Consider the following 17,571-nt stretch of genomic DNA (forward strand, 5'->3'; position numbering starts at 1 on the left):
GTTATTTTAATCGAGTTGGTGATGACTATTGTTTTGTATTATTAGTTTAGTTTGACGATGGCCCACAAGAAACAAAAAATTTCATCACTTTTTCCACGTTTGAAAAACTGAACCCCGTTGAAGCTTCTTCTTAGTTTCTGAGAACCTTCTCAGTTCTCACACACTTCCAACTCCTATATAAAGGGTCGTCTATCAATTCCACATCCACCACCGCATTAACACATAACACTCTTATCACACTCAAAGCCTTCTTGACTAGCTATCGACCATGGTCTGCCAGAAAGTCGTTGTCAATGAAGTGTCCGGCTGGCTTAGAGTCTTCGACGACGGCTCAGTCGACCGAACATGGACTGGACCTCCTCAGGTCGAGTTCATGACTGAGCCCGTCCCACCCCATGACGAATTCATTGACGGAGTTGCAACCCGTGATGTTTTCGTCAACAAAAACCTCCGCCTACGAATTTATCTGCCGGAAACAAACCCGGAGGACGAGAGCAAGCTGCCCATAATACTTCACCTCCACGGAGGAGGCTTTTGCATAAGCCAAGCTGACTGGTACATGTACTACCACATGTACACCAGGCTTGCTCGCTCAGCCAAAGCCATCTGTGTCTCCGTCTACCTAAGGCTGGCGCCCGAGCACCGCCTCCCTGCTCCGGTGAACGACGGCTTCTCTGCTCTTCTCTGGCTCCGTTCCCTCGCTCAAGGCGAGTCATACGAGCCGTGGCTGATCAATCACGGCGACTTTAACCGTGTTTTTCTTATAGGAGACAGCTCAGGCGGTAACCTCGTGCATGAAGTTGCCGCCCGAGCTGGGAAGGCGGATTTGAGTCCGTTAAGGCTAGCGGGCGGGATCCCGATCCACCCGGGTTTTGTTCGGGCAGTGAGGAGCAGGTCAGAGTTGGAGCAGCCAGAGTCGCCTATGCTTACCATTGACATGGTGGACAAGTTTCTGAGCTTGGCATTGCCGGTGGGGTCCACAAAGGACCATCCGATAACTTGTCCAATGGGTTATGGAGCACCAGATTTGAATAACCTGAAGCTGCCTCCGTTTCTTCTTTGTATTGCAGAGAGGGACATGATTATAGACACAGAGATGGAGTACTATGAGGCCATGAAGAAGGCTAAGAAGGAGGTGGAGCTTTTGATCAGTCCTGGGATGTCTCATAGTTTTTATCTTAACAAGATTGCTGTGGATATGGACCCGCAAACAGCTGCCCAAACTGAGGGGCTCATTTCTGGGATCACAGAGTTCGTCAATAAGCACTGAGGATACTTATTATATATGGTTTTTGTTTAAACTTGTAATTTTCCCTTTTCCCCCAGCAGCTGCTGTGCTACATGTATGTGATCAGCCTCAGACTCTCAGCTGGGCTTTTTTATTTATTTACCTTGTAACATAAATTTAGATGGCCATGAATGCAATATGAATTATTTAAAGCTATAGCTCAATTGATTGAGCTTTTTCACTTCCATCCATATGAGCAGAGGTTCGAAATACTCACGCACCCAATGCATATTTTTGCCAAACCCCCCTCCCTAATCGGTTTTAGTAAAATAAAAAAATTGTATTTAGTAATTGTTTGTGCCTAATAAATCACGGCCATGAGACTTATGTCTTGTGTTCTTTCTCACATGTCCTCAATTTTGAGCAAAAATTTAGAGTTCATCTTGCTTGGTGCTTTCTTCAAATTTGACAATGATTGATGCCTTAAAGAAAAATTCATTGGTTGTCCCTTGTTTTGATAATTATGTTGCTTAAACTCTGTCTTTTTGGGGGAGTTTTTTTATGTGTAATGTGTACATATTGAAATTAAATTCAGCCACTTGATTTTAATTACTTTGGGTATGATTCCTTGCAACTTGTGCTCCAGTTCTTATTCTCTCTAGCCTGATGCACTTTTGTGTTTGTTGGCTATTTATGAAGAGTTTGATGGGTTAGTACGTCAAAGGTTAATTCCTTTATGTTATATTATACTCAAGGGGAGTATGTTTTCTAAAGGGGCGCTTTGGTTTAGGGGGAGTTTCTTTTTGTGTAATGTTCACACATTGAATTCAATTCAATTCACATGATTCTCATTGCTTTGGCTATAATTCTTTGCATCTTGTGCTACGTTTCATATTTTCTTTAGCCTAATGCACTTTTGTGATTGTTGACCTTAGGGGGGGAGTAGATTTCTTATTTATAAATGAAAGGTCTTATGCATTGTAACTTGCATCCTCTAGTCTCTTATCTCTTGTCTCGCTTATTCTGCTTCTATCGCATTTAGGGGGAGCATTTTTGGACTGTTTGGGTGGTATATTTTGTAATCACATTGTGGGGATCTTTTTTATTTTGGGCAGTCTGTGCACTTGGATATGGGGAGTTGTTTTGTACTGTTTTGAAGAAGTGTTATTTGCTGTGTAATCATCATGTGCTATGTGCTTGTAACTTTGTTCAAATCAGATTATGTACTTTGTGTTTAATCCCACTGTGTGCTGATTCTGCATATTTGCCTTTTTGCACTTTCCTTATCAACAAGGGGGATAACACTCTCAACCCCCTTATTGCATATATTGCATATTGCTTAAAATTAAAATTTCTGTGATATAATATGCTTGTCTTGTGCTTGGGAGTTTGGTTGCTGTTTTGCAGGTACTTCATTTCATCATCTCCTTAGGCTTGGTTTTGGGTTGAGTGTTTTTAGAGAGTGTGTTGTCAAGGAAAGCCAAAAAGGGGGAGATTGTTAATGTATGAATTTTGAGTATTTCTTTTGGCTTCCCTTGACAATTTTGCAATAGGATTTTTATTGTTTTTATCAAGCTCAAGTTTAGATTAAGAATAGCTTCTCTAGGTGTTCTTAACTATCAACTATCCTATGGAGGTTCAAGCAAATTGACAAAGGTAAATTTGCATTGCATTACATTTCATTTTCCAACTTCTGAAGATTATGACTAGTCAACCTCTGCCTCAGTAGGAATTCCAGCTCACTGTTCCAGCTGGATCCTACCCATATGTTTTTGTCTTATTCTGCAAAATTCCCAGCTGTCATTGTACGATTCTAACCTAGGAATTTTGGTGTAAAAGGAAACCAATTACTCTTTTGGGAGCCGTCACTTTTGTAGGCAAGTTTTGGAAAGTTTCCTTGGAAACTATCTCTTCTTCCTCAAGAGCAAACCTTCATATTTTTCATCTTTGAGTTTTCCAAATTGATTTTTCGAAAACTGCATTTGAAATATGAAAACCTCATCTTGCTATATCAAACACTCTCTCATATATATATCTAGGTCAGATTCAAGATTGATTTCTTCAAGACTATGGTTTCTTGAAGAAATTGGTCATTCTCCTTTGAATCCAAATTTGGTTTCTATTTGAGTTGGAGCTTGCAAGCTAGTGCCATGGGATGAACGAGCTGGAGAAGGAGCTGCCATTGCCATGAAGAACTGAGCTTCAAGCTTTGCTAAGTTGGAGAAGAAGATTGCACAAAGGAGGTATAACTCATCTTCTTAAATAGATCTAGGTTTTGCTTGAGCTTGGTTGTACTCCTTTGTAAGAATCTTTTTCTACTTAGTGGATTGCCTGGTCGGTTGATGACCTCCAGTTTTTCCCAATGGTGGGTTTCTGGGTGAACAAAATCTGTTTTGCATATCTGTAAATTTTTCTGGGTTTGTGTTCTTGGTGGTTGACTAGTCATCTTTATCTGTTGTTTGCTGTTTACTTGATAATGATGATTTCACACACTTTCACCATAGTTGTTGCTAGCACAGGGGATGCCTAGATTGACGGGTCCTTCTGAATGCCTAGGTTGTCACTAGTAATCTTCTAGGGTTACAGGTACTTTGTGGCATGCTCCATGTGTTCTTTTGATTGTGGTTGTTCATGACTAGTATTGGTCAAGGTCTAAAGTGTGTGAAGCCCGTTGTGGTTGTGTTTGTGTCATTTAATTTACCCCTCGTCACCTAAGTGCCAATTTCAAATAGGCACACACAGCAAATCACGAATAACTTCCTGTGACACCAGTGGGGTGGACGGACTAAATGTTGCATTCCTAAGAGGACACAAATTAATGTGCAACAACCAATTAAAAATACCCGCAAGTGCACGAATCTAATGAAGTATAGATTATGTAAGTATGGGGTCGATCCCACAAAGAACTTGTCGGCTTCCTATAAGTTCTAATTTGAGTACGTAAAGAACACTTAATTGACACACCACAAATGCACAAATGCAAAATGGAAACTAAAAATAAGTAAGGAAGTGTAAAAGAAATGAAACAACACAAGAAAACTAAAGAAAAACACAAACAGCACTTTCTATCGCCCTTTTATCACCTATTTATCACCTGTGAACAGTGCTGTGAATAGTATTGTGAACAGTGAAGAATGAACAGTGATGACCGGTCGTTTTTGGCAGAGTCGAAACTCAAATTTGGACGTGATGAGCGACCGGTCGTTAGGTGAAAGCGACCGGTCGTTTTGCACAGAGTCGAAATTCTCTGCTTTTCAGTTTCGACCTCTGTCCAGTGTTTTGCCTATAACTTTCCAACCGTTTGTCCAAAATTCACGTTCTTTATACGGTTGGATTCAGCACAGAAAATGCAAGAACACAACGCGGACCAAAAGTCCAAAACAATTACAGAAACAAATAAAATTCAGTAACAAAGACACATAACGTGTCGAACACACAACTCACACACACATTGGGGGGGGGGGGGGGGTTTGGTTTGGTTCAAGTGACCTATTTCTATTGCATGAAAGTAAATGAACTTTGAATTTAAATGAGAATAGCAGGGATGAAGTATCAAAGAGTGGAATTAAAATGTAACAAACACTAGGGTTTCGGAATCCACCCTAAACAATTCTACCAATGTTCATGGATACTCAAGTGATGAACTCTAAACGTGTTGTTGAAGATGTTCGCAATCAAGACCAGTACGAGTGGCTCAAGACGCATTGATTCTCTCTAATGTACGTAAAGTGCAATACGAGTGCTACAATACTTGTGCCTTCCCTATAATCGAATCTAGGTGTGCTTAGTACTTTGATTCAATTACAAGCAAAACCCATTAAGTTCAAAGAGAATATGAACATCACAAGAACCCTAATAGCATGGTGTTTACATTAGGTATTCAAGAAACCAATTCACATGGATGATTCTTACTTCATCCATTTATTGCTTAGGATAACATGAAGATACACATAATCCCAACAATCTCAAGAAGCATGCTTTCAAAGGTGATCAATCAAAGAAGAACATACATCAAGGATAGATTAATTTGGTGAATTGGAATTCATCAACAATATCTAGAAATTCATACATTCAAGCATCAAAACAATAAGGTAATCATGTTTAGGGCTTCAACCTAAGCCCTAGCTATGGAGTTTAGTTCCTCATACTTATTTCAAATACAAACTCAAAACAAAACTAGAAAGAAGTTACAGATTTTGTGAACATGGGAGCTCAAGGTCTTCAATGGTGGAAATCTCTTCCACTTCTTGCTTTGTTGCCCTTGTCTTCCTCCTTGAGCTCCCTAGCTCCAAGCTTCATCTCCAGCTCCAAAATCTCTGCAAATTGTGGAATGATTCTGATTGCAATGGCTGATGCTCTTTGCACTCCTTTTGCTTCCCTCTCTCCTCCTTTCCAGCTTTTACTTTTAGTATTCTAATGCAAAGTCTTCACCCATTGTCTTCTTGTCCCCTTGCAAATGATGAAGCCTTGTCCTCACAAAGATGCCAAATGCTTCAGAAAATATCTCATCTACTAAGGTAAATTCTTGTTACCAAGTGTTATGGTAACAAGAATAATCAAGATGACACAATGGGGGTAAAAGCTGGCCAATTCCGGATTTCCAGAGCTGTGGTAACATGCTGGATTGGTTGGATAGGCAATACTTGTCCAATGGAGCTCAAATTTGGATATGTTGTAGTTAACATCCATTGGAACAAGTCTCATGAAGATCATGACCTCATCCGAGCACCAGAGCATGTTGATCCCAGGCCAAGAAGTTGACCTACGAAAATGAACAAAAACAAAGTTTATAACCAATAATGCACTTTTAGCTCATTTTCATTCCAACCAAGGTAAAATCTAAGAAAACACAAAAAGGAAGTAAAAAGCTATAAAATGTCAAGAACTAACTCAAAATAGTGGGTGAATAACATGAAAAATCATGTGTAAAAATGAACCGAACAAACTTCCCAAACTTATCTTTTGCTAGTCCTCGAGCAAAACAGAAACTAAAACAAGACTCGAAACAAACTTTCCGAACACTTTCCAAAGAGAGAGCGACTCATGCAAACGACTCAAAAGTTTTCACAAGAAAAACTCAGTTTAGACATTAGTCACAAGGCGGCAAAGTTCAGAACACAACATGCTCAAGTGTAGTAGTGTGATGGCCAAATGAAACTCATTCTCCAATTTCAGTTTTCACACAACTTCAAAAATCATACCAAGCACAAATGTAACTTTAAATCTCACCAAAGTTGTCCTCTCACAAATGAATCACTCGGAAGAGGGTTACAATGCATCACTCAATAGTAAATATGAGAATAGAGTTAAACCATAAGGGACTTAACTCAAAATTAGCAAGATGAAAAACATGCATGAATATGATCTCAAGAAGGATGCTAAACACTTAAAAGTTGAAAAATGTGTGCAAATCAACTACATGACATTTATGATCAATTTAGGTCTTTATTATAGGTTGTAATGGGGCTAAGGGTGTAAGGTGAGTAAGAAATGAAGGATATGGATACAACAAAGTCCAAGGAACTCACAATGTAAGAGCATATAATCGTTGACTAAAAGACTTTGAAACATCACGCTTGAGATTTTCACTCATTTTTTTGGTGATCAAATAGACCACAAAGCCTTATACCTCCACTAATTATGATTCACACTCCTTCCTTCCATTCGAACAACCAAGAAACATGGAATTGAATTTGAGACCATTGCCACTTAACCACAACTTTTCTCTTTTCTTTCACCCTTTTAGTGAAGTACTCTTTTTTTTTTTTTTTTTTTTTTTTTTTCAATTTGGTGTAATAACCCTTCCCAAACTTAGCATGAAAAACACATCTAAATTAAAGCTCACGAGTTCCTTAGAAAGGTAAATTCTTGTTTTTCAAGCTAAGGCTAGAAGTAATAACTGGTTACTTGAAAGAAAAGGCATACGTATAGGCTCAAGGTGGTTAACAATGGAAAATCATGCTTAAGCATGCATAGGGTTAGCTTGAAAGGCACAAACGGTCCAAAGAGGGCCTTAATATCATTTCTCAAATGTCATGTAATCAAATTGCACAAGAATGAGTAACTTTTAAGTGCTCAACCAAATCAATGAATAATGAGATCAAACAACAACTCAGATGACAAGAAAAGTAAGAATATGTGTATAACACTCATGAATTGAAGCACAAGGCTCAAAGCTCACATTATATGGTTATACAAGTCTAATTCATGCTTGATACAATTCTTTGGATCATGCAAGTCCCTCAACTAGAGAATTATGAAACAAATGGCAAGTGCGTAGAGGGTTTCAAACATATCATGTTAGAACGATGCCATTTAGTGAATAACAAATTATTATTTTTTTTTTAAAGCATTTTCAATCAAGTCATTTAAACATTCATCACAATCTCATCATATATGTCCGGAAAGTGACTTAAGAACAAAAAAGACTCAAAACAGAAAAGAAAACAAAATAAAAGAAAGTAAGAATTTAAGTGAAACGAAAAAGACTTGCTATCCCTTCCCAAACTTAGAAACAAACATTGTCCTCAATGTTAAAGAATTTAGGCATCAACAACGTTATAACAAGAAATAAAGGGAATAAAGCAAGTAAAAACAAGAACAAACAAGAAAAACAACTAGAACACGATTGCAAAACAAAACAAATCAAAACAACACCAAACAAAACCAAACAGTAAGCCCTAACAATAGTCCTACGTACGCAGAAATTCAACCCAAAGAAACGCACAAACCAAAATGAAAGCCCAAAAGCGAAGAAAGTAATAAGACAAAGAAACCAAGTCAGAAGCACAAAGAGCGAGAACTCAGAAAAATAGAAAAAGTGGGCCCTGATGTCTCGGCACCTGTGAGTCACGGGATACAAAGTGAGAGACGTGTCGACAAGCAGAGGTCTCTCTCACGGTCCCAAGCCAGAATTATTGGCTTCATAGGAAGGCGTGACGACTTACGTTTCTCAAAAGCGCTGAAAGGCGGAACTGTAATTAAAGGGGTTGGGGACCAGGTGAGGTGACCTAAGGGGATAGGCCGTAAGGGCCGCGCAAAACGCAGAAGCGCAGTGTCTAGGGTTACAAAGAAACTAACTCTATAAAAGAAGAAGAGAAAGAGTTGGGGAAAAACACACAAACGCAGAAACACACAACAGAGAAAAGAAAGAACAAAAGAAAAGAAAGTTCAAATGGCTTCTTCCTACCCATTCTCGCTGGATCTCAACCTAGCTCCACCGACTCAGACTCGGGGCCAAGCAGTGGCACCAGTGTGGATGCCCTACTTTGCCTCTGCACGGGGGCACGTGACAGTGAACGACTCGATACTGCTGGACAACGATGTTGCCCTTGGAGTTGCTAGAAATCTAGTGACTCCTAAGGATATACGGGTGCTGGGAGCAAGGGATGACAACAGGGTCGTGAGCGATGCTCTGGCACTAAGCGTGCAAAGCACCGCAACAGTCGCAAGTGTGGGTCATCGCCTACTTGCGAAATCCCATGAGGTGGAGGTGCTAAGAGGTCAGTTGGCGGCGGAGCGAAGTATGGTGGAAGAGTGCCAGAGTATTATTAAAAGTTTAAAAAGGGAAAGGGCAAGGATAGTGGAGGTGAATCGACACCAGCTAGAGGCGTTGCGGGAAGAGAACCAAAATCTCTCAAAGATGGTAAGTGTTTACGCTCATGACATGAGAAAGCAGCTGGAGGACCTGGACCAACCGGGTAAACGCAAGAAAACAGATCGCGAAAGTAGGTACGCTCAAGCTAAGAGTGCGATCTTTGGGAGCTCGAGTGATGAGCCCCAAGAGGCTGTGCGTGAAGCCCCGGAAGAGGATAGCCATAGGGCTAAACTCAAAGGTCCAATGGCCGAGACACCGAGCACTGTGAAAGAATAATTTCTAATGTATTAGTGGTGTGCCTGGTTGTCTTTGCCCTTTCCGTGTATTTTATTTTATTTTTAAATTTTAAATTTCTCGTTTCCGGAAATAAAAAGAAAAGAAAGTTGCAAAAGACAAAGGAGAAAAACAAAACGCACTTCCCCAAACCGGAATAAAAGGAATGCGACAAACGAAAAAGACACAAATCACACTTCCCCAACTGAAATAAAACAAAAACGATAAACTGAAAAGAAATCAAAACATAATGCACCAGAAAACAGGGAGGAAAAGAAAGCAAAGCGAAAGTAGAAATGCTTCCCTTTTCAACTGGACGCAATCGCAAATTGCGCAGGAAATGCAAAGTGGTGTCGGCTCCCTTATGAGCATATGGCTATTTAAACCACTTCTCGGTTGAAAGAAGGAGCATCCTGCATTTCAACCTGCAAACTCAAGAAAAACCATCAAAAAGCCCAGACAGAAAAATCAATGGCATCCCCAGATATGCTTGTTGATGACCTTAACCTTGAGTTGTCCCTTGCACCACCAAATGCCCAGACACGGGCTCCTCCGAACCCTATCTTCCCAAACTCCTCATACCATCATGGCTCGGCCTCAAACTTCTCTGAGGTGGTGCCGCGTAGGGCAGTATTGCCGGAGGGCATGACTGTCAGCAGACTGACAGTTGCAGATCATCTGCATGTGGCGCAGAGGTCTGACCAGATGGCAGTGGACGAGTCCCACAATCTAACCGTGCTCAACGCGGTCTCGGCCACAAATTTGGGCATGCGCCTACTGGCGAGAACACGGGAGTGCGGGGCACTGAGTGAGGAGGTGGCGGCCCTGAAAGCTCTGGTGGCGGACCTGCAGAAGCGGCTCTACAGTGCCAACCAGCATGTAGAGATGCTGCAAAAAAGGAATGATGATCATGTAGAGCTGCTGCAGATTCTACAAGCAAGAACAGACAGAGGCAACTAGCAGAAGCCTCAGGTGGCGCAGAATGCAACAATGAACATGTGATTAGGAATTTAATGTACGCATTTTCACTATTGTGTATGTAATCACATGTTATGAAATAGAATAAGCATTCACGTCCAATTCCTGATTGTGCATTAATGAATTGAAAACACTTCCCAAACTTAACAACAAAATAGAAACACAAACAAATAAAAGAAAGAAAGAGTAAGAAGAACAAAGAGAAACAACAAGAAAATCTTAATTACCTTGGTTGGAAAAATGTAACTCTAACTCAAAATAAAATAAAATAAAATAAAATAAAAGAAAGTTTGAGTCTAGAGAAACTCCACTTTGAAGCGATTAGGACGACAACAAACTTCTTCTATTCACCTTGGGTTGCCTCCCAAGAAGCGCTAAGTTTAAAGTCTTTTGCCAGACTTCCAACATACTATGGTCACTTAGGGGGTTTTGGCTCAATCGCCTCCTTGTGCCGAACATGAAGTTTCTTCAAATCCCTTTGCCATCTAATCAACCCCTTTCGTATTCTTTTCTTTTTATGCGCATGAGCAGATTTCAAAAGCAATTTTAAGCGCTCTTCAATACGTGGATTAGATGGAGGAGTCACATATTTAGGATTAGGTAGCCTTCTCACTTGAGTAGAAAGGAGGCACCAGAGCATGTTGATCCCAGGCCAAGAAGTTGATCTACGAAAATGAACAAAAACAAAGTTTATAACCAATAATGCACTTTTAGCTCATTTTCATTCCAACCAAGGTAAAATCTAAGAAAACACAAAAAGGAAGTAAAAAGCTATAAAATGTCAAGAACTAACTCAAAATAGTGGGTGAATAACATGAAAAATCATGTGTAAAAATGAACCGAACACTAAAACATAGGGGAGCCTTCTCGAGATTGATCTTTTGTCCAGAAGCCACCTCATACACACCAAAAATATGCTTCAACTCTAGAGCCTCATCTGTCACAGCGTTACAAAACAATAAACTGTCATCGGCGAAAAATAGATGATTAATGGAAGGAGCAGAAGGAGCAATAGAGACACCATGTAGCATAGAGTCACGCTCTACCTGTTGAAGTAAAGCAGAAAAACCTTCAGCCACAATGAGAAAGAGATACGATGAAATTGGATCAGCTTGCCGTAGCCCACGAGAGGGAATAATACGCCCAAAAGGGCGCCCTTGGATTAATAATGACTAAGAGACAGTAGTCACACAGCCCATAATTAAATTGATAAACCGATGTGGAAAACCCATAGTTTGCATCATCTTTTCCAAAAAAAGCCATTCAACACGGTCGTATGCCTTGGCCATATCTAGCTTCAGAATCAATTTCTTTTTACCTATTTTTCCCCGTCTCTTCAAACAGTGGATAGTTTCAAAAGCAGCTAGGACATTATCAAGGATCATTCTTCTTGGAATAAAAGCACTTTGGAACTCAGAGATAACATCAGGTGAAACCCTTTTAAGTCTATTGGCAAGGGTTTTAGAGATAAGCTTATAGATGACATTGCATAAACTGATAGGACGGTACTCTGAGACTCAAGTGGGAGAATAGACCTTTGGGATTAGAGCCACCAAAGTATGGTTAAAATCATTGACGCCATCACTACCATTTAACACCTTCAAACACAATGCACTAACATCCTGACCCACAATGTCCCAATATCGTTGATAAAAAAGAGCAGGCATCCCGTCCGGACCCGGAGCTTTCGACGGACCAATAGATTTAAGAGCTACTTCGATTTCAGATATCGAGTATGGGAGAAGCAGACTTTGATAAGAGCGGGAGGACACACGCGCCTTAACAGCAGAGAAAATTTCCCCATCAAGGACGATACCATTTGTCTTAAAAAAGTTGGTATAAAACTCAACAAAGACTCCACCCATTTGATCATAGTCCCTCTGCCACCGATTTTGGTTATCCAATATCCCAACAAGTGCATTTGTCTTCTTACGGCTTGTAGCTTGCTTATGAAAAAAAGACGTGTTACAGTCCCCATGACGAAGCCAATTCACCCGCGATCGTTGTTGCCAGTAGATTTCTTCCTGTTCGAGACACTTATCAAGCTCATTCTCAACCAGTATACGGGATTGTAGAGTCTGTGTCGACGGTGGTTCAGATTGGAGATTTCTCAGCCTAACCCGCAACTCCTTAATTTTCTGTGGTACCTGACGAAACTTGAGGGCACTCCATCGCGTCAAGCTGTTTGCACAGTTAGCAATGTTGTGAATGGGTGAAACCGCATTTTTCCAAGAGTGACGAACAACCTCATTACATTCATCTTCCGTAGTCCATGCCTCCTCAAACTGAAAACGACGTCGACCTCTAAGAAGTCTGAGAGTGCCAACTTGTGGATTTTCAGATGCAACAAGGATTGGTTGGTGATCAGAAGAGAAGGCAACTAAATGGTGAGAGGTGAAATTTCCCCCTTGTTGCAGTAGTGATAAATTTCCAAAACCTCTATCCAAACATGCTTGCACATTAGCTGCATCCTTCCGTTTATTACTCCACGTAAATTTATAACCTGTGAAATCAAACTGAAATAATCCACAATCTGAAATAGCCTGTTTAAAATCCTCCATAAGCGTATCACGTCTGAGACGATCCCCACTCTTTTCATGGTGGTCCATTATCTCATTAAAATCTCCACAACAGAGCCAGGGCCCAGAATCCACCCTACTCAAACGCCGCAGCAGTTCCCATGAGTGATGGCGCTGGGTATGATCAGGATGACCATAAAACCCAGTTACTCTAATAGACCCAGAGTCGGACAAAGTAATTCGAACATCGATGTGTCCCGGAGATGAGGATAACAAATCAACTTGTAAACCGGACCGCCATAGTAAACATAACCCCCCTGAAAACCCAAGGCGGGGAACACACACCACCCCACCAACACCTAACCTTGTATGTAATTTTCCCATCTGCACCGCAGTCATACGCGTTTCAGTTAAGAAAATCACATCTGGCCTCTTATCTTGAAGAAAACTCTTCAGGTCATGGAACGTTCATCGGTTGCCAAGCCCCCGAACGTTCCAACTGAACACTAACATTGAGACCGGGGAGACCCCTCATGGGTGGTCTCCTCCGCCTGTTCCGTAGTTGTAGTAAAGCACAATCGTCGTTTTCCGGGGACGTCACACCTTCTGTGCTCACAGGATCTCTCCTCAAGAGGAGCCTCAACCAGACGTTTTCGTTTAGAAGAAGGCGTCGCGACCCCCTGCACACCCAGGCTAGTCGTGACAGCCCCCACACGCCTTGGCCTTCCCCGTCCACGACCCTTCACCTTTCCTGCCGTCCATTCAATGATAGGCATAAAGTTAAAAGGGTCCCCATTAAGGGCAATATATGCATTTGTTTCATCACCAGTGGGGGCACCAGGTAGAACACTCCCAACCGGATCAATGTCCGCCTCCACATGACAAGTCTGGTAAAGGTCCAAAGTCAGCGACGTACTAATCCCCTCTGGCAATTGTGGAGCCATCAAGACTGTAGGCATGTCTTCTGGGGGGACCCACCTCCATAGAGACTAACTTACTCGCAAGGCAGGTTCCAGCTTCAAACTCCGGAGAAGTAGACGAAACGGATAGGATGACCACCTCTAGCAGGCCTAGGCTCGCACCTCCAACAACCATGCACTCCTTACCACTTTGCCTCGACTCATCCGTAGTACGATAACAAATATTGGTGCCTATCCCAGGACTACGTGATAGAGCCCCTCGTCGCTGACGATGTTTGTATGGTGAAGAGGCCATATCCGTAGCCTCATCTGATTCGTGGCGAGAAATCCGCCAAGATTGGCTACCAGAGCTCGTGCGCCCCCCCTTCTCATCCCGCCTCCAGGACCCATCCCCATTATTCTGTTTACCAATACTTGACGAAACATTTTGCTGAGAGGATAGTCGTCGTGCCGAAGACCCAATCGGTTTGCCCCACAAATTAATAACTCCTTCCAGGCCCTTAAAGGCAGAGACAAAATGGGACAAACCCTCAGGATTAAGCTTCCCATACGAGGCCTCATGTTTCTTCACACATCCTTGTGTAGCATGACCCAAAACACCACAAGCAAAACAGTACTTCGGTAAATACTCATAGCGAAACTCTATAATCTTCTCCCCTACTTCCAGGAAGGTAACAGGAGTCCTTCTAATCAAAGGAAGGCGTATATCTAAGCGAACCCGTACCCGAATGAAGCAACCTACGCAGTCTTGACCATCCCTGTTATCCACCCGTAGGACCTCCCCGACCGTCGACCCAATAGCAGAGACAACCGCAACAATCATACAGAAACCTGGGAACCCATGTATCTGGACCCAAGAGGTACCCTGAGTTAACGGCACCGTATGGATACGATCCTCATTAGACACAGTAGCCAGTACAACCAAAGACCGCCGGAACGTCTAGGGTTCCATATCAAGGACCCGTTGATAATCTCGATCACTTACAAAACAAACCCAAAACCGGTTGGACACTATCTCCTTGATCGAAACCTCATCAGAGCCTCTCCACAAACTAGTGAAGGTCTTAATAAAATTGTCACGATGAACCTCTTGATGCGAGATGACTTTAGCCACCAGACTATATGGGAAACCAATAAAACGGTCTGAAACTGCAGAACTATCGATCACAACCCCAATTCTTTCCCGATCAGACAGATCCAACTGTCGCTCAAAAGAACTCTCAAAATCCTCAAGGGCCATATCGATCCCAAGAGTCAGGACACCCACCACAGATCACGCAAACCGTGTATCCCAATCCAAAGCAAACCCTATAAACCAAAAAAAACTATTCTCAGAGACCTAGGGCACAAGAAGCCGTACAAAACCCCAGCCCACATGCACCACAATCAGAACCCTAAACATATGCACCATTGGGACCAACCAAGGACCAGGAGAAGAGACAAAACACGTGATTGGAGATGACCAATAGAGAAATCAAGGGAAAACAGACGAAAAACAAAGGTTGCCGCAACGAAAACCTTGCAAAAACCCTAAACCCTAAAAGGCTCTCCTTGCAGACGAGAGAGCAACGTATATTATTCAGGTATATGTATTTCTTTAATTGGTGGGCCTTTAATAATCAGAGTTTTGTTTGTTGGCACCAGTGGGGGGTGTATTTTCGGAAGTGTAAAGTCACTTTTACATCTATTTACACCTCTGGGGGAAGATGTAAATTTAAATATGTATATTTGATTTTCTTGTCTTAATTCGTTTTTGTGTTAATTTTTTTTATTATTAAGTTTATAATTTTTTTTTTTTTTTTTTTGTGTTAGGTTTATTTTATTTTTCCAAACAAATAGACCTAAAACTATTTAAATTTCGAGAAGATCACAGCCATCTAAATGGTGTCCGTTGGTGACCTTTAAAAAATCACAGCCTTCCAAATGGTGGCCTTTCATTTCAAAAGCCATCCAATTTGTAGCCGTTTGCTTTTGAGTTTTGACAGCATGCTTTGATTTTTTTTTGTTTTCTATATTTGGCAACTCTAACGGCTATAACTTATAAGCACAACACTCCCACATGCAAAGGGGCCCAGTAACAAGAAAAGCTGGGAGAGTGCGGCTGTATTCGCGCGTCTCAAGCAATTGGTTTTGGAATCCAACTGCTCTTCTCTCTCCTCTCTCCTACTTTCTCTCGGGAGCATTTTTACTCACCACTTTAACTCAAGATATATCCTCATCACCCTTCTCAACATTTAACACGTGTTTATTGACATAATCATAATTGTATAAATACAAAGTAAAGAGTTAACTATGGTTATGCCAAGGGACACGTGTCAATTGTTGAGAAAAATAGTAAGGGTACATTTTGTGTTAAAGTAGTGAGCAAAAATTTTGTTGAACTTTGTATTAATAAATAAACTTTGTCTTGAAGTATGTCGTTGAACTTTTATTCTCACTTTGTTGTTTGGAGATGCCTCAGTTTTTTTTATAAAAAAGGTATGTTCGTTGAACTTTGTACTCTTACTTTGTTGTTTGGAGATGCCATGAAAGTGTCTATGAAAGATTTCATCTAATGGTTGGCTTTCATAGAATACTTCTAACAAATAAAACTATTGATATACACTTGTTTCTCTTTTTTTGTGGTTGTCGTCGTCGTTCTTATTTATTAAAATGTCCCACGTGGTTTCGAAATAGTCTTAGTTTGTCCCCTGATGTTTTAAATGACTCAATCTCCCCCTGAACTTCTATTCTATGACTCAATCTCCCCCATTCCGTTAGTTTTCATATAAAAATCATTAAATTAGGTGATGTGGGAGAGGTAGTTTTAAAATAAATGTTTTTTCTTTGGAGAAATTATTTTAAATGTTTAAAAATAAATTATCTTTTAAAAAAAACTTAGAAACCCAACAGCCCCTCCCAATCCCTTTATCTTCCTGACCATTGCTACTCACCACAGCAGCCGACCTCAACGTCAACATTGACTGCCATCCTCTATCCACACATCACCTTCCCCTCCTCCATCGTTGTCGGGATCGTCCCTCTCCTTCTCACCAGCTCTCTCTCTCTCTCTCTCTCTCTCTCTCCTCCATTCCCCATTCTCTTTCCAATCACTCCTCCTCCGTCATCATCACCCACACACCCATTCCTCTTGTCCTCTTCAATCACTCATCATTCATCACCCACACACTAGGTATTGATTTCTGTCCCCTTTTATTTTTTATTTTATTGAGTTATTTATTGGGGAGTTTTATAAATTTTGGAAATGGTGGACTTTGGGTTGGCTTCGATTCTGTGGAAGAACATGGTACAGTTTGGGGGAGATATTTCTTCGGCATCACTCTCTACTCCAGATCTAAGTTGGAAGGGAAGTGAGGGAGAGATGAGAGAGATAGATAGTATGGGAGGAGATGGAGAGATAAGAGAGAGAGTCGATGGGAAGAGAGAGAATATGAGGGGTTTGACGGTACCGTCGAGCTTGGGGTTGGGAGGGGCTACTAGGTATTGTTAAAAAGTTAATTCATAATTTATTTTTATTTTATATATTTTTAGACATTTTAAATCATTTCAAGCATTTTTTTATATTTAATTTGAACTTTGTAATTTTTAATAGTTAAATTTACCAAAATACCCATGCCACGTCAAATGATTTAACGAATTTTTTTTTTCCTGAAAACTAACAGAATGGGGCAACCTTGATCACAAAATGAAAATTCAAGGGGCAGATTGAGTCCTTTAAATGTCAGGAGGCAAACTAAAACTATTTGAAAACTACATACGGCATTTCAACAAATACCAACTGTTCTGCATATGCTAAACACGAACGCAAAAAGAGATGGAAATTGGCCCAATGAGATTATAAAGAACATATTCCTGACAAACAGTCATAGAGAAAAGAGTCTGCCCCTTAAATGTCAGGAGGCAACCTAAGACTATTTTTTTTTTTGGTTACAAGCAACCTAAGACTATTTGAAAACTACATGGGGCATTTCAACAAATACCAACTGTTCTGCATATGCTAAACACGAATGCAAAAAGAGATGGAAATTGGCCCAATGAGATTATAAAGAACATATT

General features: G+C 40.9%; 1 protein-coding gene across 1 annotated transcript; it reads left to right on the forward strand.

Moving 5' to 3' along the window:
* Positions 1 to 205: 205 nt before the first annotated feature.
* LOC110774417 (strigolactones hydrolase CXE15-like) lies at positions 206 to 1,475 on the forward strand. The gene has a single exon (XM_021978950.2). The coding sequence runs from the start codon at positions 269 to 271 to the stop codon at positions 1,268 to 1,270; it is 1,002 nt and encodes a 333-aa protein (XP_021834642.2). The 5' UTR covers positions 206 to 268; the 3' UTR covers positions 1,271 to 1,475.
* The last annotated feature ends 16,096 nt before the right edge of the window (positions 1,476 to 17,571 follow it).

This window comes from Prunus avium, chromosome 2 (genome assembly GCF_965620075.1).
Source record: "Prunus avium chromosome 2, drPruAviu1.hap1.1, whole genome shotgun sequence".
In the NCBI taxonomy this organism is placed as follows: domain Eukaryota; kingdom Viridiplantae; phylum Streptophyta; class Magnoliopsida; order Rosales; family Rosaceae; genus Prunus; species Prunus avium.

What these genes read in the sequence shown, in the direction of transcription:
- LOC110774417 (XM_021978950.2), top strand. Translation starts at nt 269, where the DNA reads ATGGTCTGCCAGAAAGTCGTTGTCAATGAAGTGTCCGGCTGGCTTAGA.